Source organism: Scomber scombrus, chromosome 24, assembly GCF_963691925.1.
Source record: "Scomber scombrus chromosome 24, fScoSco1.1, whole genome shotgun sequence".
Classification (NCBI taxonomy): domain Eukaryota; kingdom Metazoa; phylum Chordata; class Actinopteri; order Scombriformes; family Scombridae; genus Scomber; species Scomber scombrus.
This window is the reverse complement of record NC_084993.1, coordinates 1,400,783-1,426,659: the sequence shown is the minus strand read 5'-3', so window position 1 is coordinate 1,426,659 and position 25,877 is coordinate 1,400,783. Positions and strand designations below refer to the sequence as shown.

Here is a 25,877-nt window from a genome sequence, read left to right as displayed (position 1 = left end):
ACTACATCACTCATAATACTGCAGTACTTTTACTGTAATACTGCATACTACATCACTATAATACTGCAGTACTTTACTGTAATACTGCATACTACATCGCTCATAATACTGCAGTACTTTTACTGTAATACTGCATACTACATCACTCATAATACTGCAGTACTTTTACTGTAATACTGCATACTACATCGCTCATAATACTGCAGTACTTTTACTGTAATACTGCATACTACATCGCTCATAATACTGCAGTACTTTTACTGTAATACTGCATACTACATCACTCATAATACTGCAGTACTTTTACTGTAATACTGCATACTACATCACTCATAATACTGCAGTACTTTTACTGTAATACTGCATACTACATCACTCATAATACTGCAGTACTTTTACTGTAATACTGCATACTACATCAAGCTCGTAATTGCTGTTTTGGTTCTTTCCCTGATGTAAAGGATCTGTGTGAAAAACAAACTGTACCTGCAGTGCCAGAACTGCTTCAGCAGGTTTACAAGTGATATAATATGAAGTTTCATAACTGACGCATTCATGTTTCAGCTAGTAGAAAAATTCTTTCCCCCCCCACCTCCTTCATAACAGCTTGCATTTTTTCTGCCTGGTCGCCTCTGTTGCTGCATCCCGGGATCTGGATCTGTTTGATGAATCATTCAGAGGAAGATGCACTCTAACTAATTTGAGTCATGCCTCTTCGCTCCGGGGCACTGAGCAGTCATGCTGTTCTCATTGGTTAAACATCAGCTAGCGAACAGAGCAGCATACACTCCCAGTACAGGAGACCTGAACCAACAAGCTGCTCTAGAGAATAATCTGATTATTTTCGTCTCTGTGGGGCAAAAGCTAATGCAGAGCAGAGGTGACTGTTCTTTCACACATTGTATGAGGATGACAGTGCCGCCGTAGGTTTTTCCCCCCAAAAAAGATCGCAACATTTACAACGAATGCTTGTTGTTGATGTTCATGTCTGCATCGCATCAAAGTATTTTGAGATGTGAGTTGTTGACCCATTAACAGTTACACATAACAAGGTTTTAAAGTGTATTTAAGTAGCGTATACATGATGTTATTTTCCAATTTGTTGGTATTGGCATGTTGGCATTTGACCAACTCATATTTTAATGAAATTAAGTGAAGATACAATTTATTAATATGGTTTTTAAGATCCTATTTTTGCCTATTAAAATGCAAAATAATATAAATAAAATAATGTTAAAAATGCTAAATCTAATATAATGAACCCTGATATTCATCCAATTGTTTCTGCCAATGAAGGTAATATGCAGTTTTATATTGTTAATTTTCATTTCGTGGTAAACTACAGATTAGAAAAGATCAACAACAAAAATAAATGGAAAATTACAAAACCATCTGCTAACATGAGCTATACTGCAGCCAGACACCAGGGGGCGACCAAGAGCTGAGCTGTCACGATGTTCATATTTTTACTTACCATAAAAAAAATTACTTTAAAACTTGTAAATGGTTCCTGATCTCCATGGTTACCAGAGTAAATTTAATATTTAGAACAATTGTATTCCATTACCTTTATTTAATATAAAGTTATAATGTAAGATGCCAAACTAGTTGATATGGTGTTTTATTGAGAATTTACTGTTTTTAAGCAAGTTGAATTATTTGGTACAAAGTTTTTATGGTTACACCACTTAGACATTTTTGCCATAATCCTCTAATATATTCTCTCAAAATGGATTAAAAGCAGAAATGTAATGCTTTGTCCATTAAAAGAAAAGAATGTGTGCAAGTTATTAAAGTTAACATATCATTTTTACTTTAAAACTTACTTTTAATATTTTATTTATTCATAGTAATTTTTTTAATGTTATTATAATGTTTTAGTCAGTATGTCATAATCAACATATATCATTTTAATTTTTTGTGATTCCCTACATTAGATGTTTTTTTGTTGTTGTTGTAGGCTAATCTTGGCATTAATGGTCCTCCATACACAGAGCTCAGAGCTGCAGACTGGAGGTTGGTCCAGTTTGCAGAGGGGAGGCCCGGAGCTCCAGCTGGTGTTTGCTTGATGACGCGGGATCAGGTGGAGGAAAATCTCCTTACGGGACTGGAGTGGGCTAGAAATACACAGAGACGGCTGTGAGCGCAACAGTCTGCTGCCTGCACCACGGAGCCAGCAGCTGCAGCCACAGCTCCGTCTCTTCACAGGGACTTCACCCGGACTACCAGCTGCATCCGCCGGCCGCTGGTCGGTCCTGCTCCCGGTGCGGCTGCATGTTGGAGGAATCTGTCTCCAGACGGCTTTAACGCAGCAGCAGACGTCTCTTCACGCTGTTTATTCACCTGTCAGGTGAGAAAGGAACCATGTTAATAGAACAATCCGTCGCGTGAGCATGAGCGCAGCGCGCGTGCACACAGGTGTTTAAAGTTTAAGGTGAAATACGTCATCAATTAACACAATGACAACTATACAGTGATAATATTTGACTTTTTGTTAACTTTTAGATTGAGCACAACAATGTAGTGAATAAAACGTTTTTTTAAAAACAGCATTTAAATCTTTAATCTGTTTATTATGTCTGATCAATAATCAATTAAAGCAAATCTTCACATCTGAGAGAGTGCAGCCTTTAAGTATGTGGAGTTTTTACATAATAAATGATAAAGGATAAATTAGTTTTCTCATTAAACGTGTCCACCTGTAGATTTTAGAGTGCTTTAACCTGTAAGAGAAGGAAGTAATCCGCAGTGTTTGTGCAGTTTAAGGATCATTTAAAGGCACTTTTCTATATTATGATGACAGCTTTTTCTACACATTTCATTTTTATTGCTGTTTGTTTTATTATTATTATTCCATACAGCATATTTCCTGCTCCTTCTCATCAGTTTTGTGACCTCAAAGCGAGCTGATATTAACATTAATCCACATGTATGTTTAACCTGCAGTTTGTGACACTTGATACATAAACTGTGGGCTGCCGAGTATTTCTCATGTCTGCACATCTGATTAAAGTGTGAACAGACATCATTCAGAGTCTGTTAATGGAGTAGTGACTCATTCATGCACTCACACACAGTCTCATTAAACAAGATTCAGTCATGCATAAACATGCATTTTACATAATGATGGACTAATATAGACTAATCTGGTGTGTAGATGGAAGTAAACATGCACACATTACTGACACAGTGTGGAGGAGACCTTGTAGAAAATGCTGAAAATGATATTTACTCTTTCAGGACTTTCCTCTTAATCATTGGCTTCGTAGTTAATGAGAAGACTTTGCTTCATTTTCAAATCCTAAGCTTTAAAGTTTGGGAACCACTGATATTAACAACCTAAAATTGTCACTGAAATTGAGTCCAGCTACTCGTTTTCACTCAACTTCATCATTAAAATTCAATTTTGCATCTAAAACCAGACTCTCCTGTACAATTTTATATATTTAACTTATTTTAAATTAAATGATATGTTTCATCTGTTCATTTATAATCAAACTACCAAATTATTCTGCTTTTGCACCAAATTCTGCGACCAAATCAGGGATTTCGGCTGTTTTTTTGTACCATTCTTCATCACATACTTCATGCAGAATGCAGGTATTTCTGTCTATGTAGTAAATAGATAATATTGCACATTTTGCTCGCTGTAAACACCAAATATAACATCCGATTGCGGAAACCTGTTACCACCTGTTGCACTACAGACGCACCATGTTTGATAAAAGCTCTCAAACTACAGTAAATAATAAAGTGTTAGAGCTGCAGTTAACTCCATCTGCATGATTAATCGATTAATCGATTAATCGTGCAAAGATGTTCAGTTTAGAGGTTTTTATACTGGGAGGTGAAGATGAAGGAATTAAGCTGCTTTACAAACTTTAACATCATGTTGCGTACCTTTTTTCGGAGTCCTACTCTGACGTTATAAACATATTTTTTAGATTCAGACTGACACTTTCAGATTATGTCATTATCTCTGAAATGCATTGAAGAAAACCTGCTCAGCAATCACAGTTAGAAAGATATTAAACTCCCTATAAGTGCTGAATCTTCTATCTCTTATCTTCTATGGATACACTGCAAACAGGGACTGATAATACAGAGCTTAGCACACTTTTAATGGTGCCAGTTGGACTCAAATGTGGGCCAAGTTAACTAATGACCGACTGAGACGAGGTATATCTTCAATGAAATGATTCTGGGCGGAGATTAATCTGGTTCCAGCTTCTTAAATTTAAGGATTTGTTGCTTTTCTTTGTCATATTTGACAGTAAATTGAATCTTTTTAGGTTGTTGGACTGATGCTTGGATACAATTAGCAATTTGGAGACATTACCCTGCTGTTTGGAGTTACATCTGACCTTTTTAAAGATCGAGTCACAAGTCGGGTAATTGCTAAAATAAACAGGCAGATTAATGGATAATGAGAATAATGGTTAGTTGGAGTCGGTGTCTCTTCTTCCTCGTCCTCTTCCTCTCCTCTCACAGACGTACTGTATGTTACAACAGATAAGAGAAGGCACATCATGTCAATATGGCCACACCTCGAACGTGCAAGAAGACAATGTCTGCTGCTTTGTCTTGCATCGTCACACACACACACAAACACACACACACACACACACACACACACACAGCACAGCACAGTTGACGAAATGCCAGAGAGAACAAAATGATTACCTACCCTGAACCACTTTTGCTTCTGTCCACTTGAAACATGCCAACAAAAAGCAGGAAATGATTAAATAAAACAGATAAATCAAACTTTTCTTATCATGTATTTCAGAGTCATAGATTGTTTTAACGTGTATGAGTCAGTGATAAATAAGAGTTGACAAAGATGAGCAATTAAAAAATATGTAAAAAATAGATTTAAAAGCAGCATCAGGTTTGTTAAAATCTACATTTAGTATTTTTGTTGGTTTTATATCATGTGAAATGACATTTGCACCATTTTTGACCAAAAGTAAGACTGAATGCTCCTGAAGATGTCAAATGGTGTAACCACAAAAGAATGATAAATGGTTCCTGATCTCCATGGTTACCAGAGTAAATGTAATATGTAGAACAATTGTATTCCATTACCTTTATTTAATATAAAGTTATAATGTAAGATCATGCCAAACTAGTTGATATGGTGTTTTATTGACAATTTACTGTTTTTAAGCAAGTTGAATTATTTGGTACAAAGTTTTTATGGTTACACCACTTAGACATTTTTGCCATAATCCTCTAATATATTCTCTATAAATGGATTAAAAGCAGAAATATGATGCTGGGTCCACAAAAAAAGAATGTGTGCAAGTTATTCATACGTTTATTTTCATGTTTTAACCCTTTAAATTTAAACTAAACCACATGGAGAATAACAACATCACTGACCCAAATAAACTCTATTATAAGGAAGGTAGATTATTCCCTTTTTTTAACGGATAACTGACTAAAATGTCATGTCCTTCATAGAGGTTTGTGTTGGCTTTGATGTGTCCGTCTTGCTGGGATTAATAAATGAGCTGCGCTGTTTATAGTAATCATGTTGGTTCAATTTGACAGCAGGAAGACGTGAATACCTCTATGAGTGCCGATAATTTCATGTTTTTCTGGCAGCCGGGAAGCAGTTGACATTTCCAGCTATGTGTAAGTGCAGCTCGACGGTATTTAGCTTATTATATTCTACCGGCTGATGGATCTGACAAGTAGCTTTCGTTAATGGAGATGTATTTTCAACTGGCAGCATTGACGATACTTTGAAGCTCAGACGTTTTCTCAAGAGAGACAATTTCAAGCTTCATTAAACAGATCAACATCTAACCTTTAATATTATAAGAAAGAGTCACTCAACACCACATTTTAACAGATATAGAATACTGCAGTACTTTTACTGTAATACTGCATACTACATCACTCATAATACTGCAGTACTTTTACTGTAATACTGCATACTACATCACTCATAATACTGCAGTACTTTTACTATAGTACTACATCGCTCATAATACTGCAGTACTTTTACTGTAATACTGCATACTACATCACTCATAATACTGCAGTACTTTTACTATAATACTACATCGCTCATACTACTGCAGTACTTTTACATAATACTGCATACTACATCACTCATAATACTGCAGTACTTTTACTATAATATTCAGCTTTTATGGGCATTATAAGGTGTGTTGATGATGCATATGATGAAATATCAGAGTTGTAAGATCGTCATTCATCCTGAACCTCGTGTATCAAAGTGTAAAATCAGATGAAGAGGGATGGGAGCAGCGGATGGGGGGGGGGGGGGGGGGGGGTCCCTGCAGTGTTTAACATTAACAGTGTTGTACTGTACTTCCTGCCTGCTTCCACACTGTAGTGGAAAATCAATTAGAGCATAATCATTCAGAGCTGTGTGTATATATGGCTAATCACGTATCATATGACCTTTAACGTTGTGTGCATTATCCGAGCAGAGCGAGCAGAGGGAGAAAAGCCTCAGGCAGCCTGTTTTTCTCAGTACGGGGGCGTGGCCCGACCTAATTGAATTAATACATGTTAAAGGGTAAACACAAGCCTTTTTTATCAACTGGCCATCCTGGGTTTTCTCCTGTCTGTGGCTGCAGGGTGAAGGAACCAGCAGATAGAAACCACTGAGAGTTAGAAAACAGATGAAAGATTTCAGTCCTGACTGATTTAGCAGCCCTAGTGGTCAAAGGCTGTAACTACACGTGTGTATGAATAAATCATTTTTATCCAAAGCTACTTATATTTTTATAGAAGTTTATAAAAGTGATTGTTTCTGGCACTGTACTCACATCTCTCCACTATTTTACATACATTACATTTTCCATGTATTTATATGAACTACAAAGGATTTTAAACTATTTTTCTCCATATACTTAATATACATTTGTAAATATTTATATATTACCCAACTTTCATTTTCCATATATTTTTATATATATTTATACAAACTACAAAGAATTTAAACCATTTTTTATGTGTATAGATTACCAATTTTTTCCAATATTTGTATACATCTTCATATGAATTACAAAGATATTTTAACCTTTTTCTCTGTATGTTCTCTATACATTTGTAAATATTTTATATATATTTTCCACAACTTACATATTTTATATATATTTATATGAACTAAAAGGATTTTAAACCTTTCACTACTGATTGTTTCTGACACTGTTGCAGCTTTCATGCAAAGAACATCTTATATCATCTATTATACACAGTAGTAAAATTTATATATTATACATTTTCCCCAACTTTCTTTTCCCCATTTTTTATTTACATTTCTACATATAACTACAAAGGATTTTCCCATTTCTAACTATTGATTGTTTCTGACACTATCCATGTTTTTCCAAAGAAAACTTTTGTTTCTTACATTTGTTAATAATTGTATATAGTTTCCCCAACTTCCCCCCCAATGTTTCATCAATATTTATATATGAGCTAATATAAACGCTTTATTCTCACATCTATTTTTTTTAAAGTATATTTTCCCCAACTTACACCCCCCCCCCCCCCCCCCCCCCCAAACTGAATGTGTTAGTTTATATTGGAGCTGGACTGAAGCCCAGAGTTACATCTTCTTACAACACAGCAGAAAAACAGGACTACATGTTGTTGAAAAGTTGCAGTTTAACATATAAGCACTATTAGAAGACTGTTTCCATGGCAACAGCACCTAAACATTAAATAACATACATCACAGTGTTGCATGCAGGTTTATAAGTGAGAGAGTAACTTTCCCTTTAAACCTGCATTCTTCTTGATTACAGAACAACAACAATGTTTATCTGGTCTGCTGGACTCTAGTTGTTACTCAAGACTCATAAAACATTATCTTCAGGCTGTGCTGGTCACCTTAACTCATCTATCAGCATGTGTCGACCTCTTCACGATACGATATCTGCCTGTAAATGAGTTACAAGTCGATGTGGATATGTAGGATTATGTAATGCTGCAGCGTGTTTATGCCGAACATAAACGTGGGTTGGAGTCAGCGTGTGTGTGATTGGGTTCAGGCAGCGATGCATGTGACTCCATGTGGATCGAATGGCCCTGTCTGTTCAGATCTGTGTTTCCTGTGTGTGTGTGTGTGTGTGTGTGTGTGTGTGTGTGTGTGCGTGTTGCCTGGAGCGCTGTGCTGTGAGCTGTGATGGGTGGAGGCTTTGACCAGTGCAGGAATGGAGCTGCAGAGCTGCGTCGTGTATCCTTCAGATAAGACTTATCGCTGCTGGATCTGCAAATGACGGTTTAAAATCGTGGTGCCATAAAGTTCAACAGTGAGTCTGACTCAGAGATGTTGCTGCTCTGTTTGTTTTACCGCTGCATGAAAAACTGGAACAATCACGTTAGAAAAAGTCATATTACGGTATCGATCGTCAGGAGGCTTCATGTTGTTTTCATGTGATGCTTCTTTAAACTTCTAACCCACAGCGCTGTGGCAGCTTGAGTTACTTTTCAGATGAAGATTTGACACAATGGATAATATAACAAGCTTTTAAAATGTACAACAAGTGTGTAGTCAGGGTCACATTTCAGGGCCCCGACCCCTATGTTGGGAACCACTGGACTAAACTAGCTAACTGTATATAAAGTAGTGTAAACTAGCTCCACCTCCAGCAGCTACAACAGTAACATGCTGCTCTAACACTGATGCTTCACTATTAATAATCTAATGATGTCATAATAATAATATATCAGTCAGAGGACCAAACCACTACTTTTACTGTAATACTGCATACTACATCACTATAATACTGCAGTACTTTTACTGTAATACTGCATACTACATCACTATAATACTGCAGTACTTTTACTGTAATACTGCATACTACATCACTCATAATACTGCAGTACTTTTACTGTAATACTGCATATTACATCACTCATAATACTGCAGTACTTTTACTGTAATACTGCATACTACATCACTCATAATACTGCAGTACTTTTACTGTAATACTGCATACTACATCACTCATAATACTGCAGTACTTTTACTGTAATACTGCATATTACATCACTCATAATACTGCAGTACTTTTACTGTAATACTGCATACTACATCACTCATAATACTGCAGTACTTTTACTGTAATACTGCATACTACATCACTATAATACTGCAGTACTTTTACTGTAATACTGCATACTACATCACTATAATACTACAGTACTTTTAACTTTTACTTGATTTTATTTGTAAACTTTCCTAAACAAGATTTTGGAGTTATTCCTACAATCTTCTTTGTGGAGTGGAAACCAATTAAAATGTTATTATCTGATTCTCCATTCATTACATTTCTAAAATGATGATCTTTTTTGTCAGATGTTTTATCAGCAGGTTTAGAGTTGTTGTTGTTTTTTATGTGAATTAATTTAATTGAGATCCCCAAAACTAATTTCTCCCTTTTTTTAAGTGACTGAATGTCTATTAAAGCTCTTTATCTGCATGTTTGTTAGGACTTAATTAGAGTCTTTTGTAGTTAAAGGTCAGAGTCGCCGTGGGCAACAGCTCCACTCTGTTTAAATTAACTCTAATCACTTATTTTTTTTAAATAGCTTTTGCTTTGGTTTATTTAAAAAAAGAAGAAGAAGTGTGCTCTCTCTCTTTATTGCAGCTCCTCATATGCAGCTTAAATAATCTGCTGCAGAGTTTTGCAGATGTGGACAGACGTTACAGACGTTAACAGATGCATAACCAGCTGTTTTCTGACTGGTTAATGCATGATTTACTCTTCACGTTACTGTTTGGTGGCTCCTCTTTTTTTCAAGTCAATCAGTGACTCACCTTTTCCCAAAAATAGTAAAACTAGTTGATCTTTAGGGGACAAGAAGAGCGGACGAGACTCTAGCTCTGTTGGCTGAAGTCAAAGTAAAAAGAAAAAATTCACTCATTAACAGCGTCGTTAGTGGATCTGACTGATCAATAAATGTGATTAACCCTTGATGAATGTGTCAGAGAGCAGAGAGAGTGTATTTTTTAGCTTTTACACCACTAAACATCTCCTATCACACAATATCATGTCCTATTTTACCTCAGACATGAAAATATAACATAGCAATAATGATGGAAATGTTTTTTTTTTTTTTAGTTCTTCGTCTCTTTAGTCATTTTGTCTCTAAGTTACCATGGCAACTAGATGGCAGGTGTCACTCAAACTAACTGTAGGTTGTTTTTAGTCATTTGTGCATCTATTATTGGTAGTTTTTAGGTTTTTTTATTCAATTTAAGTCTCTTATTAGTCATGTTTTCATCTCTTTTTGGTGGTTAAATGTTATTTTATATGTAAAGTGAAAATGAGCAGAGCTTTATGGAGCTGTGGGGTTTATTGTATAACCATTAGAGCCATCAGTCTTCACTGCTACATCATAAAAACAAATCCTCATAACTACTATCTTATTAAAACTATTAACTATTCATTTCACTACAACACATGGCAATAGATACGGAGATAATCTGACCCAGAAGTAAGTATAACATTTTAAAATATTTTCATTTTAGTGCATTTTGGGTCACTTTAGGTCATCAAATTTCAGGGTAAAAGAACATTTAAGATGATTTTACAGCTCTAAAAAGTAAAAAATGGGTTAAATTAGACCCTGGACTTTATGTAAGGGTTCAAATATTTAAATTTTTGTGCATTTTAGGTCAATTAAGATCACTTAAAGTCATCAAATTCAAAAAGCTGAGCAGCATAATTGTGAATGAGTTGTAATTTTTAAGGTGACTTTTTTGGTAATTTGGTAAAAAAACAAACAGCATTGCAGTCGTTCAGTCTCATAGAGAATAAAAGCGTGAATATGTTCTTCAGCGTCTTCGTGCCGTGGGATAGAAACAGCTGGTATTAGGGTAATATTTCTTTAATATAAGCGGTAAAAAGCTGTGTTTGGTCATCTTCTTTATTAAGTGTGAGAATGAAAAGTCAGCTCTGAATCCTTTTATCTTCTCTAAGTGCACGTCAGCTTCTCCCCATGTGTGTGTGTGCTGAATGTAGTCGTATCGATTCACCGGTCAGCCTTTACAGGTCAGGGCCTCGCTCCTCTGAAGTGTGTGTGTGTGTGTGTGTGTGTGTGTGTGTGTGTGTGTGTGTGTGTGTGTGTGTGTGTGTGTGTGTGTGTGTGTGTGTGTGTGTGTGTGTGTGTGTGTGTGTGTGTGTGTGTGTGTGTGTGTGTGTGTGTGTGTGTTGGAAGCTGGTCGTCGTGGCAACGGTTGAAGCATCAGGTCGAGAGAGCTCAGCAGCAGGTGTTTTTCTCTTGTCATTCGTGATGAATATTTGCTTCTATGTTCCAACCAGAATGAGTCTCATCCTGTTCGGCTTTTTGTCCTAAAGGTTGTTTTTTTTTTACTAGTTTATTTTCAGGAATTAATATTTTTGATGTTTATTTTTAAGGCTTTTTCATGGCTAACAATCTCTGTTGCTACTGACATGCATTTGTGCTCAGTTAACCCTCCTGTTGTCCTCGAGTCAAGGAAGGAAGGAAGGGAGGAAGCAGGAAGGAAGGGGGGAAGCAGGAAGGGAGGGAGGAAGGAAAGGAAAGAAGGAAAGGAGGGAGGAAGAAGGAAGGAAAGGATGGAAGGAATTAGGAAGGAAAGGAGGGATGAAGGAAGGAAAGGAGGGAGGAAGAAGGAAGGAAAGGATGGAATGAAGAAGGAAGGAAAGGAGGGATGAAGGAAGGAAAGGAGGGGAGGAAGAAGGAAGGAAAGGATGGAAGGAAGAAGGAAAGAAGGAAAGGAGGGAGGAAGAAGGAAGGAAAGGATGGAAGGAAGAAGGAAAGAAAGGAGGGAGGAAGGAAGGAAAGAAGGAAGGAAAGGAGGGAGGAAGAAGGAAGGAAAGGATGGAAGGAATTAGGAAGGAAAGGAGGGATGAAGGAAGGAAAGGAGGGAGGAAGAAGGAAGGAAAGGATGGAATGAAGAAGGAAGGAAAGGAGGGATGAAGGAAGGAAAGGAGGGGAGGAAGAAGGAAGGAAAGGATGGAAGGAAGAAGGAAAGAAGGAAAGGAGGGAGGAAGAAGGAAGGAAAGGATGGAAGGAAGAAGGAAAGGAAGGAGGGAGGAAGGAAGGAAAGAAGGAAGGAAAGGAGGGAGGAAGAAGTAAGGAAAGGATGGAATGAAGAAGGAAGGAAAGGAGGGAGGAAGGAAGGAAAGGAGAAAGGAAGGGAGGAAAGGAAAGAATGAAGGGAGGAAGGAAGGAAGGAGGGAAGGAAGGAAGGAAGGAAGGGAGGAAAGGAAAGAAGGAAGGGAGGAAGGTAGGAGGGAGGAAAGAAAGAGAGAAGGAGGAAGGGAGGAAGGAAGGAAGCAAGCAAGGAAGAAAGGGGGATTGAGGAAGGAAAGAACAGTCAAAACAGACGGGGTCAATTTGACCCGGGAGGACGACACAAAGGTTAATTCCCATTTCCCTGCTGTAGTTCTGTGATTTATGGTGTTGAGTCATTGATGTTGCCCCCCCCCCCCTGCTCCTCCTACCCCCCGGAGTGACAGTAAAGATAACCCTAATGTCACCCAGAGGCAGGTGACATTACTATCAGATGAACCTTTAGAGAAATGACTGTGAGCCGCGGGCGTTTATTACAGCTGCTGCTCTGAACACAGCGGTGGCATTTCTCTCTCTGTCTCTGCTCAGACATTTATTGACGGCTAATTGTTGAGCTCTGGTGTCGTTTGACAGCCGGGATGTCATGTTCTCCAGCTGCACGCTAAAAAAAACACCTGTATCCTAATAATTACATACATATGGACTCTAAGGAGAACCGGGTTTGCATGCAGATTCTGTATTAAACACACAAATATAATAAAAGTACTGCAGTATTATGAGTGATGTAGTATGCAGTATTACAGTAAAAGTACTGCAGTATTATGAGCGATGTAGTATGCAGTATTACAGTAAAAGTACTGCAGTATTATGAGTGATGTAGTATGCAGTATTACAGTAAAAGTACTGCAGTATTATGAGCGATGTAGTATGCAGTATTACAGTAAAAGTACTGCAGTATTATGAGCGATGTAGTATGCAGTATTACAGTAAAAGTACTGCAGTATTATGAGCGATGTAGTATGCAGTATTACAGTAAAAGTACTGCAGTATTATGAGCGATGTAGTATGCAGTATTACAGTAAAAGTACTATAGTATTATAGTGATGTAGTATGCAGTATTACAGTAAAAGTACTGCAGTATTATGAGTGATGTAGTATGCAGTATTACAGTAAAGTACTGCAGTATTATGAGCGATGTAGTATGCAGTATTACAGTAAAGTACTGCAGTATTATGAGCGATGTAGTATGCAGTATTACAGTAAAGTACTGCAGTATTATGAGTGATGTAGTATGCAGTATTACAGTAAAGTACTGCAGTATTATGAGCGATGTAGTATGCAGTATTACAGTAAAGTACTGCAGTATTATGAGTGATGTAGTATGCAGTATTACAGTAAAGTACTGCAGTATTATGAGTGATGTAGTATGCAGTATTATAGTAAAAGTACTGCAGTATTATGAGTGATGTAGTATGCAGTATTACAGTAAAAGTACTGCAGTATTATGAGCGATGTAGTATGCAGTATTACAGTAAAAGTACTGCAGTATTATGAGTGATGTAGTATGTAGTATTATAGTAAAAGTACTGCAGTATTATGAGTGATGTAGTATGCAGTATTACAGTAAAAGTACTGCAGTATTATGAGTGGTGTAGTATGCAGTATTACAGTAAAAGTACTGCAGTATTATGAGTGATGTAGTATGCAGTATTACAGTAAAAGTACTGCAGTATTATGAGTGATGTAGTATGCAGTATTACAGTAAAGTACTGCAGTATTATAGTGATGTAGTATGCAGTATTACAGTAAAAGTACTGCAGTATTAAGTGATGTAGTATGCAGTATTACAGTAAAGTACTGCAGTATTATAGTGATGTAGTATGCAGTATTACAGTAAAAGTACTTGCAGTATTATGAGTGATGTAGTATGCAGTATTTACAGTAAAGTACTGCAGTATTATGAGTGATGTAGTATGCAGTATTACAGTAAAGTAGTGGTTTGGTCCTCTGACTGATATATTATTATTATGACATCATTAGATTATTAATAGTGAAGCATCAGTGTTAGAGCAGCATGTTACTGTTGTAGCTGCTGGAGGTGGAGCTAGTTTACACTACTTTATATACAGTTAGCTAGTTTAGTCCAGTGGTTCCCAACCTAGGGGTCGGGGGTCAAAACTGTACGACAGTAAAGTACAAGTACCTCAAACTGTCCTTTAATACAGTATTGAGAGCTATTTTCCATGATTAGTTTTTCCTTCTTTAAATGAGCAGCACGTCTTTTCCTCATTAACTCAGACTGAACTAAATTATTCATTTTCACATTTAAATTGAAAAAAATTCAAAATCAATCTTGAGATTTCCGTCCTTGTTTTCAGGATCTCTGATATTGAATTAAACATAGAAAACTTAAATGAATTAAAAAAATATCTTAATGAGTTAACGAGTTAATCCCCCCCCCCCCCTCTAGAATTAATCAAAACATTTTTGGAAGCTATTTTTAGCTGATAGTGGGAACAGGCTTCCCATCGTCTCCTTCACATGGAGTCATATAAACATCTCGGAGCTGATTCATGAGCGCCGTCCGTGGCACCGTGGCGGGTCACGGTTAATCTAATCCAGCGTCATCCTGTCCGACTCGTAAACTGTGATCTGATCAACTTATCACGCGCCACGCTTCATTACATCAAAATTCTTTCCTAACATTCAGGATGAAAATATTTGTTGTGTTTTAATTAGGCCCGGTGTGTGTGTGTGTGTGTGTGTGTGTGTGTGTGTGTGTGTGTGTGTGTGTGTGTGTGTGTGTGTGTGTGTGTGTGTGTGTGTGTGTGTGTGTGTGTGTGTGTGTGTGTGTGTGTGTGTGTGTGTGTGTGTGTGTGTGTGTGTGTGTGTGTGTGTTTTCTCCATTCTCCTTTTTTTAATGAATGAAACCTTTTGCTTTAAACTATCTTAAATGTTACATTGAGCCGTCAGGTGGAAGCTTCTCACTGCTGTAATTATTCGCTTCCACAGGTTTATTGACTCTTTAGATTTAAAGTCTTTTTGATTCAATAAAGCAGTGAACGAGTCTCGTGCCTCTTTTAAGTTGAGAAGTTCAAACCGGAGATTCAGTTTCTGCTGCTGCTTTAACCTTCCTGTCGTCCTCCCGGGTCAAATTGACCCCGTCTGTTTTGACTGTTCCTTCTTTCCTCCCTCCTTCTCTTTTTCTCTTTCATTCCTTCCTTCCTTTCCTTCCTCCCTTCTTTCTATCCTTCCTCCATCCCCCTTTCTTCCTTCCTTCCTACATCCCCCTTTCTTCCTGCCTTCTGTCCTTCCTTCCTTCCTCCTTCTTTCCTTCCCTCCTTCTCCTTCCTTCCTTTCCTTCCTCCCTTCCTCCTTCTTTCCTTCCTTCCTTGCTTCCTTCCTTTCTCCCTCCCTCTTTCTTTCCTTCCTCCCTTCCTCCTTCTTTCCTTCCCTCCTTCTCCTTCCTTCCTTTCCTTCCTCCCTTCCTCCTTCTTTCCTTCCCTCCTTCTCCTTCCTTTCCTTCCTCCCTTCCTCCTTCTTTCCTTCCTTCCTTCCTTCCTTCCTTCCTTCCTTCCTTCCTCTTTCTTTCCTTCCTCCCTTCCTCCCTTCCTCCTTCTTTCCTTCCTTCCTTCCTTCCTTCCTTCCTTCCTTCCTTCCTCCCTCCCTCCTTTTCTCTTTCTTTCCTCCCCATTACCTTCCTTCTTTCCTCTGCCATTCTTTCCATCCTCCTTTCCTTTCACAACCTTAAAAAAGTCTCCTTTTAGTTTGAAGCCTGTCATGAGTCATGTGGTTTTCCATTGTCTCTTTTAATCACGTTGCCCGCTGCATTAACAATTCACCTTTTCTTTCGTTTTCCTGGAAATCATAGAAAGCTTTTATATTAGCTGGAGGACTTTCAAACCGGCTGGGACTCATATATTTCTGATTATATCAATTATTACTATTCTCCTTCTATTATTACAGCAATTCACCTTCGCTCCGCAATCAAAGTCCTTGTGTTGTTGTACGTAGATACGGTGTGTGTGTGTGTGTGTGTGTGTGTGTGTGTGTGTGTGTGTGTGTGTGTGTGTGTGTGTGTGTGTGTGTGTGTGTGTGTGTGTGTGTGTGTGTGTGTGTGTGTGTGTGTGTGTGTGTGTGTGTGTGTGTGTGTGTGTGTGTGTGTGTGTGGTGCTCAGTAAAGGCTTCAAAGTCCTAATTGTCTCTCCAGGTGTTGGAGTAGCACACACACCACCTGCCGCTGTGGCTTCAGTAATCACACGTGTAAACAAATAAAATAAAGCAAATTGAACCTAATGTGATATATTTCTGCAGCTTTAATGCAAAATAAAACATTTAAATGTGTTAATGCTGCATTAAAAGGTCTTTAAAAACGTTTCTTCGGTCATTCCTCACTTTATACGAGCCCTCGGTTGTCCTCGAAGGAAGGAAGAAGGAGGGAGGAGGGAGGAAGGAAGGAAGGAAGGAAAGAAGGAAGGAAGGAAGGGAGGAATAAATAAGGGAAGGATGGAAGGAGGGAGGAAGGAAGGAAGGAAAGAAAGGAGTAAGGAGGGAGGGAGGGAGGAAGGAAGGACAGACGGAAGGAAAGACAAGAAAGGAGTAAGGAGGGAGGGAGGAAGGAAGGAAGGAAGGAAGGAAGGAAGGAAGGAAGGAAGGAAGGAAGGAAGGAAGGAAGGAAGGAAGGAAGGAAGGAAGGAAGGAAGGAAGGAAGGAAGGAAGGAAGGAAGGAAAGAAAGAAGGGAGGGAGGAAGGAAAGCAGGAAGAAGGGAAGGAAGGAAGGAAGGAAAAAAGGAGTAAGGATGGAGGGAGGGAGGGAGGAAAAGAGGAAGGAAGGGTTAAACTAAACCACACAGACACAACAACACATTTGACCCATATATAAAAAACCTCGATCATAAATGACGGGATATAAACGACAGGAAGTCACAGAAAGCAGATTTTATCTCCTCCTGCAGCAGGTTTCATGCCTCTGATCAACGTGTCTCTGTAATATAAGACATATTTTATTATTGATAGAAGTGGGAAGCTCTAGTTTCTCTGGGTGTGATAATACTGCTGGTGTGATAATCTGCAGGATGTTTGTGTTGCTAACGGCAACAGGAGCTCAGATCACAGGTGAGACTCCCAGGTGACAAAAAGTCCTCGTTAAACCGCTTTAAAGGCGTTAATCCGCTTCAGGAATTAGAACTGTTGGTGCTGATTATATCTCTTCTTTTTATTCTTCCCTCCTTTATCTGCTTCAATCATCCCTCTTTTCTTCTGCTTCTTTAACTGTTTCTTTCCTTCTTTCTTCTTTTCGACTCCCATTGACTCCATTTTACCTTCTGTCACTTCTTATCTCCTTCCTCCTTTATTACTTTCCATCTTTCATCCCTTACTTCATTTTTACCTTTCTTTCTTTTCCTCTTTTTCAATATTCATGCTTCCGTTTCTTCTTCCTTCCTTTGCTTCTTTATCACTCTTCTCTTTTTGTCTTTCTTTTTGACTTTCATTCTCTCCATTTTTTCTTTCTGTCGCTCCTTATTTCTTTCCGTTGTTCTTTGTTTCCTTCCCTTCTTAATATTACTTTCTTTTCAATACTCACTCTTTTTTTCTTTCCTTCCTTTATTACTTTCCATCTTTCATCCCTTTCTTTCTTTTCCTCTTTTTTTAATATTAATTTCCTTCATTATTTACTCGCTTTGTTCTTTTCTTCCTTCCTTCTGTCCTTCATCCTTTGCTTCCATCCTCACATCTTTCTTTCATCTCTTCTAACTTCCCTTCTTTGCAGATTTATTTCCCTATCTTTTTTTCTTTCATTCCTTACCTCTATCCTTCTTGACTTCCTTTATTTCTTTCCTTTCGTCATCTCTTCCAACTTCCTCATCTTCTCTTTCCTTTTTTCTGTTCTGTCCATTTCTGTTTCCCTCATTCCTTTCCTTTATTCTTCTCTTCTTTCCTTCCTTCAACTCTTCCAACTTGCTTTTAACCTTTTCTCCTTTCTTCTTTTTACCATCCCTCTTTCCATATTTCCTTGCCTTCATTCTTTTCTTCCTTTCTTCTCCCTTTTCCATGCTTCCATCTTCGTTTCCATCCTTCCTTTCCTTCCTCCCTTCCTTCTTTCCTTTCCTCCCTTCCTTCCTCCCTCCCTCCTTTCCTTCCTTCTTCCTCCCTTCCTTACTTCTTCTCCCTTCCTCCTTCCTTTCATTCCTCCCTCCCTCTTTTCCTCCCTTCTTCCTCCCTTCCTCCCTTCCTTCCTTCCTCCCTCCCTTCCTTCCTTCTTCCTCCCTTCCTCCCTCCTTTCCGTCCTCCCTCACTCCCTTCTTTCCTACCTTCCTCCCTCCCTTCTTTCCTTCCTTCTTCCTCCCTTCCTCCCTCCTTCCCTTCCTTCCTTCTTTCTTCCTCCCTCCCTTCCTCCCTTCCTCCCTTCCTCCTTCCTCCCTCCCTTCTTTCCTTCTTCCTCCCTTCCTCCCTCCTTTCCGTCCTTCCTCACTCCCTTCCTTCCTTCCTTCGGTCCTTCCTTCCTCCCTCCTTCTCTCTTTCTTTCCTCCCCCTACCTTCCTCCCTTCCTTCTTTCCTCTGTCCTTCTTTCCTTCCTTCTTCCTCCCTTCCTCCCTTTCCACAATTCTAAACATGCAAATACCCAAAAACTGGAACATGCAATCTTCTTTTTCTTCTTTTTTTTCTCCTATCATCAGTTCTTTTTTTATTTGGATATTTAAGACATAAGCAGTAAAACGTACTCGAGTATAATCGCTGCGTCTGCTTCAGAGGAGGATTTGAGGATTTCCTGCTGCCTACAGCTGCTCGAGCGTCAGCCGAGGTCAGAAAGCACCGAGCATTAAAACAACAATACGAGCATTATATAAATGCCCTAACGTCGGGATTGTGTGAGGTTATGAAGCCGCATGGCAGCTTATGGGAGGGGGGGTTTAAAAGTCTCTTTATGACAGGAGAGGAACAACCGGAGCGACATGCAAACAGCAAATAGCATAACCTCGAGGAACAAAAGTCACCAATCGCAGCGAGTAATCCTCGCCTTGATCTCACAGGAAAGGAGGATTAAAACGAGGCTTTGTTGGGTTTTATCTGGAAACCTCTGCTCGCCTTGACGACACAAGGCCGCTCAAGATAACCGCCACAGAAAAGAGCAACATATATATATATATATATATATATATATATATGTATATTGCAGATTTCCTCACTGATCATTCTTGAGCCCAATCCCTGTGAATAGGGTTTTTTTTAAAGGTTCTTTTTAAGCTTTATCCCCATTTTTTGAAGCACTTCTGTCAAAAATGCGTCAACTATAATGAGAGTCAACCCTTCCTGAAATGTAACTTATATTCTTGCTCTGAAAAGACATGAAAAACAACACATATATAACTTCTACTGTCCAATAAGGTTTAAAGGCAGGTCAATAAATAGACTGAATGATACTGAAAATGTCAAATGGTGTAACCACAAAAGAATGATAAATATGACATTTTATCCAGCTACAGTGTATTTAAGTGGACTTATACTAATAATTACTACATTTAAAAAACATCAAAAACATCTGGAGTATTTTTACATTTAAATTTTAAAGCATTTTGTCAATATTGAGCAGAAAATATCCCAAAAACAACCATTTACTCTAAGTAAGTTTTGACAAATTATGTAAAATTTGTCATAAATCATAGTGTTGTGTTGCAAGTAGATTATATTTATTCCACATTTTAGTTCACATTCATTTTCCTGTATATAATCATTGGTTACACCATTGGACACTGGGTTACATCATGTCATTGACCGACAGATATATACATTTTGACACTTTAAAGCTCAATAACTCAATTAATTTAGTACCTTGAGGGTAAGAGTTGACTGTTTTAATATGATATTTATACATATTTATCTTTTTATTTTAAATTAAAGGCCTTCAGACACTAAATCTACACGTCTGATCTTTGACCTTTATATAGGTTTACATTGAATATGAATTATTACGCATTAAATGAAGATGTTTGGTCCATAAAATGTAAGAAAAAGGTCTTTAAATGTCTTGAATTAAAGGAGCTGGAATCAAGAGAATTAGGACTTTGGTTAATTAACTTAATTGTTGCAGCTCCACTTGTAATCACATGAGGGAAAGGCCGATATGTTTGACATGACACACAAATACAAATTAAACCAATAATATTTCATCATTTTAATTCATCGTATGTTCCGGTAAAAGACGAAACTCATCATCCGACGTTAACGTTTTATATGGCACCAACGTTTTGCCCTCACATGTTTAATTTCTCAGTGACTGAAGTGAGATTCACAACTTCCTGTCTTGCAAAACTCATTGAACCCGAGCAGAGTCTCACACATGTGACTCCTCAGTCTTTATGAATCTTTATTTTTCCCGCCGCTGTTCCACCTTAAGTGGTGTAACCGTAAAAACGAAACTAAAGCTACTTGTCAGATCCGTCAGCCGGTAGAATATAATAAGCTAAATACCGTCGAGCTGCACTTACACATAGCGGGAAATGTCAACTGCTTCCCGGCTGCCAGAAAAACATGAAATTATCGGCACTCATAGAGGTATTCACGTCTTCCTGCTGTCAAATTGAACCAACATGATTACTATAAACAGCGCAGCTCATTTATTAATCCCAGCAAGACGGACACATCAAAGCCAACACAAACCTCTATGAAGGAAATGACATTTTAGTCAGTTATCCGTTAAAAAAAGGGAATAATCTACCTTCCCTATAATAGTAGTTATAGTATAAGAGTAGTTCATCGTTATTTGGGTCAATGATGTTTTTTTGTGTCCATGTGGTTTAGTTTAAATTTAAAGGGTTAAAATGTGAAAATAAACGTATGAATAACTTGCACACATTCTTTTTTTTGGACCCAGCATCAAATTTCTGCTTTTAATCCATTTAGAGAGAATATATTAGAGGATTATGGCAAAAATGTCTAAGTGGTGTAACCATAAAAACTTTGTACCAAATAATTCAACTTGCTTAAAAACAGTAAATTGTCAATAAAACACCATATCAACTAGTTTGGCATGATCTTACATTATAACTTTATATTAAATAAAGGTAATGGAATACAATTGTTCTAAATATTACATTTACGCTGGTTACCATGGAGATCAGGAAACATTTAGATTATTTTGTGGTTACACCATTTGACATTTTCAGGAGCATTCAGTTTTACTTTTGGTAAAAAATGGTGCAAATGTCATTTCAAATGATATAAAACCAACAAAAATACTAAATGTAGATTTTAACAAACCTGATGCTGCTTTTAAAACTAGTTTTAACATATTTTCATTCACAGACAGTAGTGTTGAGTATTTTTGATGCTTGTTTTGAGGCAATAATTTGAGATGTTTTGTCATACTAACATTACATCTGTGACTGACCTTAAATCCCTGACGTTAATCATCAGGAGGTTGGGAGGGAATTTCCCAGCAAATTTAATAAAGTGAAATCATACTAACTTCTAAGTGACAGTGACTTGGCAGCGTTCCTCGCCACTCACTTGTAGTGGGTGGTTTAACCCTCCTGTTGTCCTCGAGTCAAGGAAGGAAGGGAGGAAGAAGGAAGGAAGGAGGGAAGGAAAGAAGGAAGAAGGAAGGAAAGGAGAGAGGAAGGAAGGAGGGAAGGAAAGAAGGAAGGTAGGAGGGAGGGAGGAAGGAAGGGAGGAAGGACAGAAGGCAGGAAGAAAGGGGGATGGAGGAAGAAAGGAGGGAAGTAGTGAGGAAAGAAGGAGGGAACGGAGGAAGAAAGAAGGGAGAAAGGAAAGGAAGGAAGGACGTAGGAAAGAAGGAAGGAAGGACAGAAGGAAAGAAGAAAGGGGGATGGAGAAAGGAAAAGAGGAAGGAAGGAAAGAAGGACAGAGGAAAGAAGGAAGGAAAGAAGGAGGGAACGGAGGAAGAAAGAAGGGATGGAGGGAGGAAGGAAAGGAAGGAAGGACGTAGGAAAGAAGGAAGGAAGGAAGGACAGAAGGAAAGAAGAAAGGGGGAACAGTCAAAACAGACGGGGTCAGTTTGACCCGGGAGGACGACACTAAGGTTAGGGGGGTTTATAAGATAAGGTATCTTGTAAGGTCATTATAGGATTTAACTGTTAACAATAGGCCGGTTCGTGCAAAGTCGTTGTTGGGTGAGACGCTTAGAAAACAGGAAACCAGCCTGAGTCTGGCAGGTTGGATATGAGCCTCCCTGGAGAGAGAAGTTAAAGCTGTACAATGTCTTAAAAACAGGAAACGTTTGTGTTCTGGCTGATGACGTTTGATATGTGTGATGTACGATGGATTTCTGAGGTTCCTGTCCGAGATACGACACCTGCAAGTCAAAATCCAGGGCTTCAACCTGCTCTGAACTCTTCTTTGCGGCAGGTGTTTCTACCTTGCTGATGGCCTAATTAAGGAGTTTTTACAGCGCCTATAAAAAGTTTTCACCACCTTACATGTTTTCCCCTTTTAATCCTTTCATAAATGCAATCATGGTCGATGTAATTTGGCTTTTTTGACAAGAATTCACCAAATATTTAGGTTTTTAATTCATATAAGTTCTTAGTAAATTAGACTCGTAACTGTGTAATTGTTCATTCTTTGAAAACAACTACATATGTTAACAATTTGTGTATCTTTGAATGTCATCTATGCACATTTTAGGTTCTGGGCGATATGGACAAAATCAAACATCACGATATTTTAGACCAAATACCTTTTTCCATAAAGGGTTCATATGGCTGCGGGTTTTCATTCCAGTCAAGCAGAAGAACACCAGGCTTCACTCATTTAATCAACTGATATCAGATGATGTCTTTATTGGTTGGAACAAAAACCTGCAGGCACATAAACCCTTTATGGAATAGTTCGGACATGCCTGCTGTAGAGTCGAGATAGCTGCTCAGGTAAAAAAATGATGTCATATTTAAATTGTAATGTATCTTAGGAGGCAGATATGTGCTTTTGGGGGTGTTTAGGGGAAAAATGACACATAAATATTGGACAAATCAGCCTGGAGAAGCATGAAAAACCACACAATAGTTATCGATATTGATATTACAACAATATTGAGATGACTGTCGATGCTTTAGCGAAATATTTACACTATGAAATCTTTGATAAATAATCATCAGTAATGTGGATATAATGGAAAAAGTGGGTAAAAGGTAAATAACAGAACAGCTGGCAAGTTCAGAAAATCACATATTTTACTTTAATGCTGCTTTAAAACCAGGAAAAGACGACTCTGATGACATATCGCGATATTACGATATCTTGTCTCATATCACAATGTATCGATATCTTGTTTCAATAGCACATTTGATCTCGTATTGATCCAAACTAGGTCAACTCTTAACCCACTTATCCTGCTTTCTCTGTAAAATGTCAAATTACCAGGATCAGCAGGTTAAAGATAAAGATTTTTTTGGAGTTGGACCTAAATTTGGCTCCTGAGTTCAAGTACAAGTTGAGTGGGTGAGCAGTACGCAGCTTTTTTGGAAGCTTAACAGCACGTTAAGCTGACCGAAGCGTTCACTTCAGGTCAACTTTCCTCCCTTTCTTTCCTCCCCCCTACCTTCCTTCCTTCCTTCTTTCCTCTGTCCTTCTTTCCTTCCTTCCTCTTTTCCTTTCTCCCTCCCTCCCTCATTCCTTCTTTCCTCCCTCCCTCCTACCTTCCTTACGTCCTTCTTTCCTCCCTCCTTTCCTTCCTTCTTCCTCCCTTCCTTCCTTCTTCCTTCCTCCCTTCCTCCTTTCCTCCTTTCCTTCCTTCTTCCTCCTTTCCTTCCTTCTTCCTTCATTACTTCCTTCTTTCCTTCCTTCTTCCTCCTTCTTTCCTTCCTTCTTCCTTCCTCCCTCCCTCCTACCTTCTTTCCTCCCTCCTTTCCTTCCTTACTTCCTTCTTTCCTCCTTCCTTCCTTTCCTTCCTTCCTCCCTCCTTTCCTTCCTTCCTTCCTCCTTTCCTTCCTTCTTCCTCCTGTCCTTCCTTCTTCCTTCCTCCCTCCCTCCTTTCCTTCCTCCCTCCCTCCTTTCCTTCCTTCTTCCTCCTTTCCTTCCTTCCCTCCTTCCCTCCTTACCTCTAGGACAACAGGAGGGTTAAAGGAGATATATATAGAATATTTCTTTGAAAGGAGCTACCTGTGAAACACTAGTCTGACCCTTTTTTTTGGCGTGGTTGTTTATTGGTGCGGTGTAACCTCACATGCCAGACGTGCCCAGTAGTCTCTCTAGCAGACTGGTTCAGTGGACTAAGCCGATTAGAGTAATGAGCTTTTAGTAGACCCTTAAAGCCCAAAGATCTCTGGGTCTGACGAGCACAGGACTAATTAATGTTGAGGGACAGATGAAAACCTGTGCTCTGTCCCTCGTCCACTCTAACAGTACTAATAGTAAACTGTGTGTATTATATATCGTAGGGTCTCATTAGTCTATAAAAGTGACTATAATCTAAATCAATTCTGTTTAACATAGAGAACAAAACCTGTTTTTCCTTTTAAAATATACTTGAACACTTATAAAGTAGTTTCTTAATAACTTTCTTTTCATGGACTAATCAATTAATTGTAGTTATTTTGGTAGCTGGTGTTATATACAATAAATCAGTAGGCTCAGTTTTACATAAATACTTTAATTTAAATGTCGACTAAATAAACAGTCACCAATAACTGGTGTTTAACCCTCCTGTTGTCCTTGAGTCAAGGAAGGAAGGGAGGAAGAAGGGAGGAAGGGAGGAAGGAAGGAAAGAAGGAAGGAAGGAAGGAAGGAAGGAAGGAAGGAAGGAAGGAAGGAAGGAAGGAAGGAAGGAAGGAAAGGAAAGGAAAGGAAGGAGGGAGGGAGAAAGGAAAAGAGGAAGGAAGGAAAGAAGGAAAGGAGGAGGAAGAAGGAAGGATGGGAGGGAGGAAGGAAGGATGGAAGGGAGGAAGGGAAGGGAGGAAGAAGGAAGGGAGGGACGGAGGAAGAAGGAAGGAAGGATGGGAGGGAGGGGGTAAGGAAGGGAGGAAGGAAAGGAGGGAGGGAGGAAGGAAGGGAGGATAGGATGGGGTAAGGAAGGATGGAAGGCAGGGAGGGAGGAAGGAAGGGAGGAAAGGAAAGAAGAAAGGGAGGAAGGAAAGGAAGGGAGGAAGGAAAGGAAAGGAAGGAGGGAGGGAGAAAGGAAAAGATGAAGGAAAGAAGGAAGGATGGAGGGAGGAAGGAAGGAACAGTCAAAACGGACGGGGGGTCAATTTGACCCGGGAGGACGACAGGAAGGTTAAATGAGATATGTTTCATGTAGAACCGATTAACTGACCAGCAAAGTGTTTCTAGCTTTTTTAATTCTGAATATTTGCTGTTTTGTACTTCAGTCTGATTTTAATGATTTAATTTTAATATTGGCAGCTTTAGACTTCCATACTAAAGGTCATTTTCCTTGTGGTACGACTACTTTTACACACAGGAAGAGCCTGATTTGAAGATGTCTTTCACCGCCGCTGTAATACGCTGCAGCTAGCGTGGGAATCCGGTGGGAGGGAGGGAGGAGAGAAGCATCACGTTTTTGCTCTTTTAGTGGAGTAATAGCGGCGTCGTTGGGGCCCAGCAGAGAGGATTGGTTTCATAGCGGTAAGCAGGGTAGAGGAGAGCTCGGAGTGAGGGGGTTTCATCCCTTGTGATGCGTCTCATGACTCGGACGAAGCAATGCTGCGTGGCTGCTGCAGGGGGAAACACACTGCTGTCCTGTAAAAAAAAAAAATCTTTAAATGTCCAGTTTCTCTTTGGGTCACATGTTTTGGTGGACTCACATGCGAGCTAGATTTTTTTTTTCCCACAGAGAGTAAAAAAGCACTTTGAGATCATGAGGTGATGTT

The 25,877-nt window shown here is 38.8% G+C and overlaps 1 protein-coding gene across 1 annotated transcript in view; it reads left to right on the top strand.

Moving 5' to 3' along the window:
* Positions 1-1,290: 1,290 nt before the first annotated feature.
* The window catches only part of LOC133976654 (growth hormone receptor-like), a 41,977-nt gene continuing 17,390 nt past the window's right edge, over positions 1,291-25,877 (top strand). Inside the window, exons 1-4 of the mRNA XM_062414914.1 lie at positions 1,291-1,296; positions 1,961-2,016; positions 2,084-2,350; positions 17,129-17,169. Coding sequence (XP_062270898.1) covers positions 1,291-1,296; positions 1,961-2,016; positions 2,084-2,350; positions 17,129-17,169 — 370 coding nt within the window. The remainder of the gene's footprint in view (positions 1,297-1,960; positions 2,017-2,083; positions 2,351-17,128; positions 17,170-25,877) is intronic.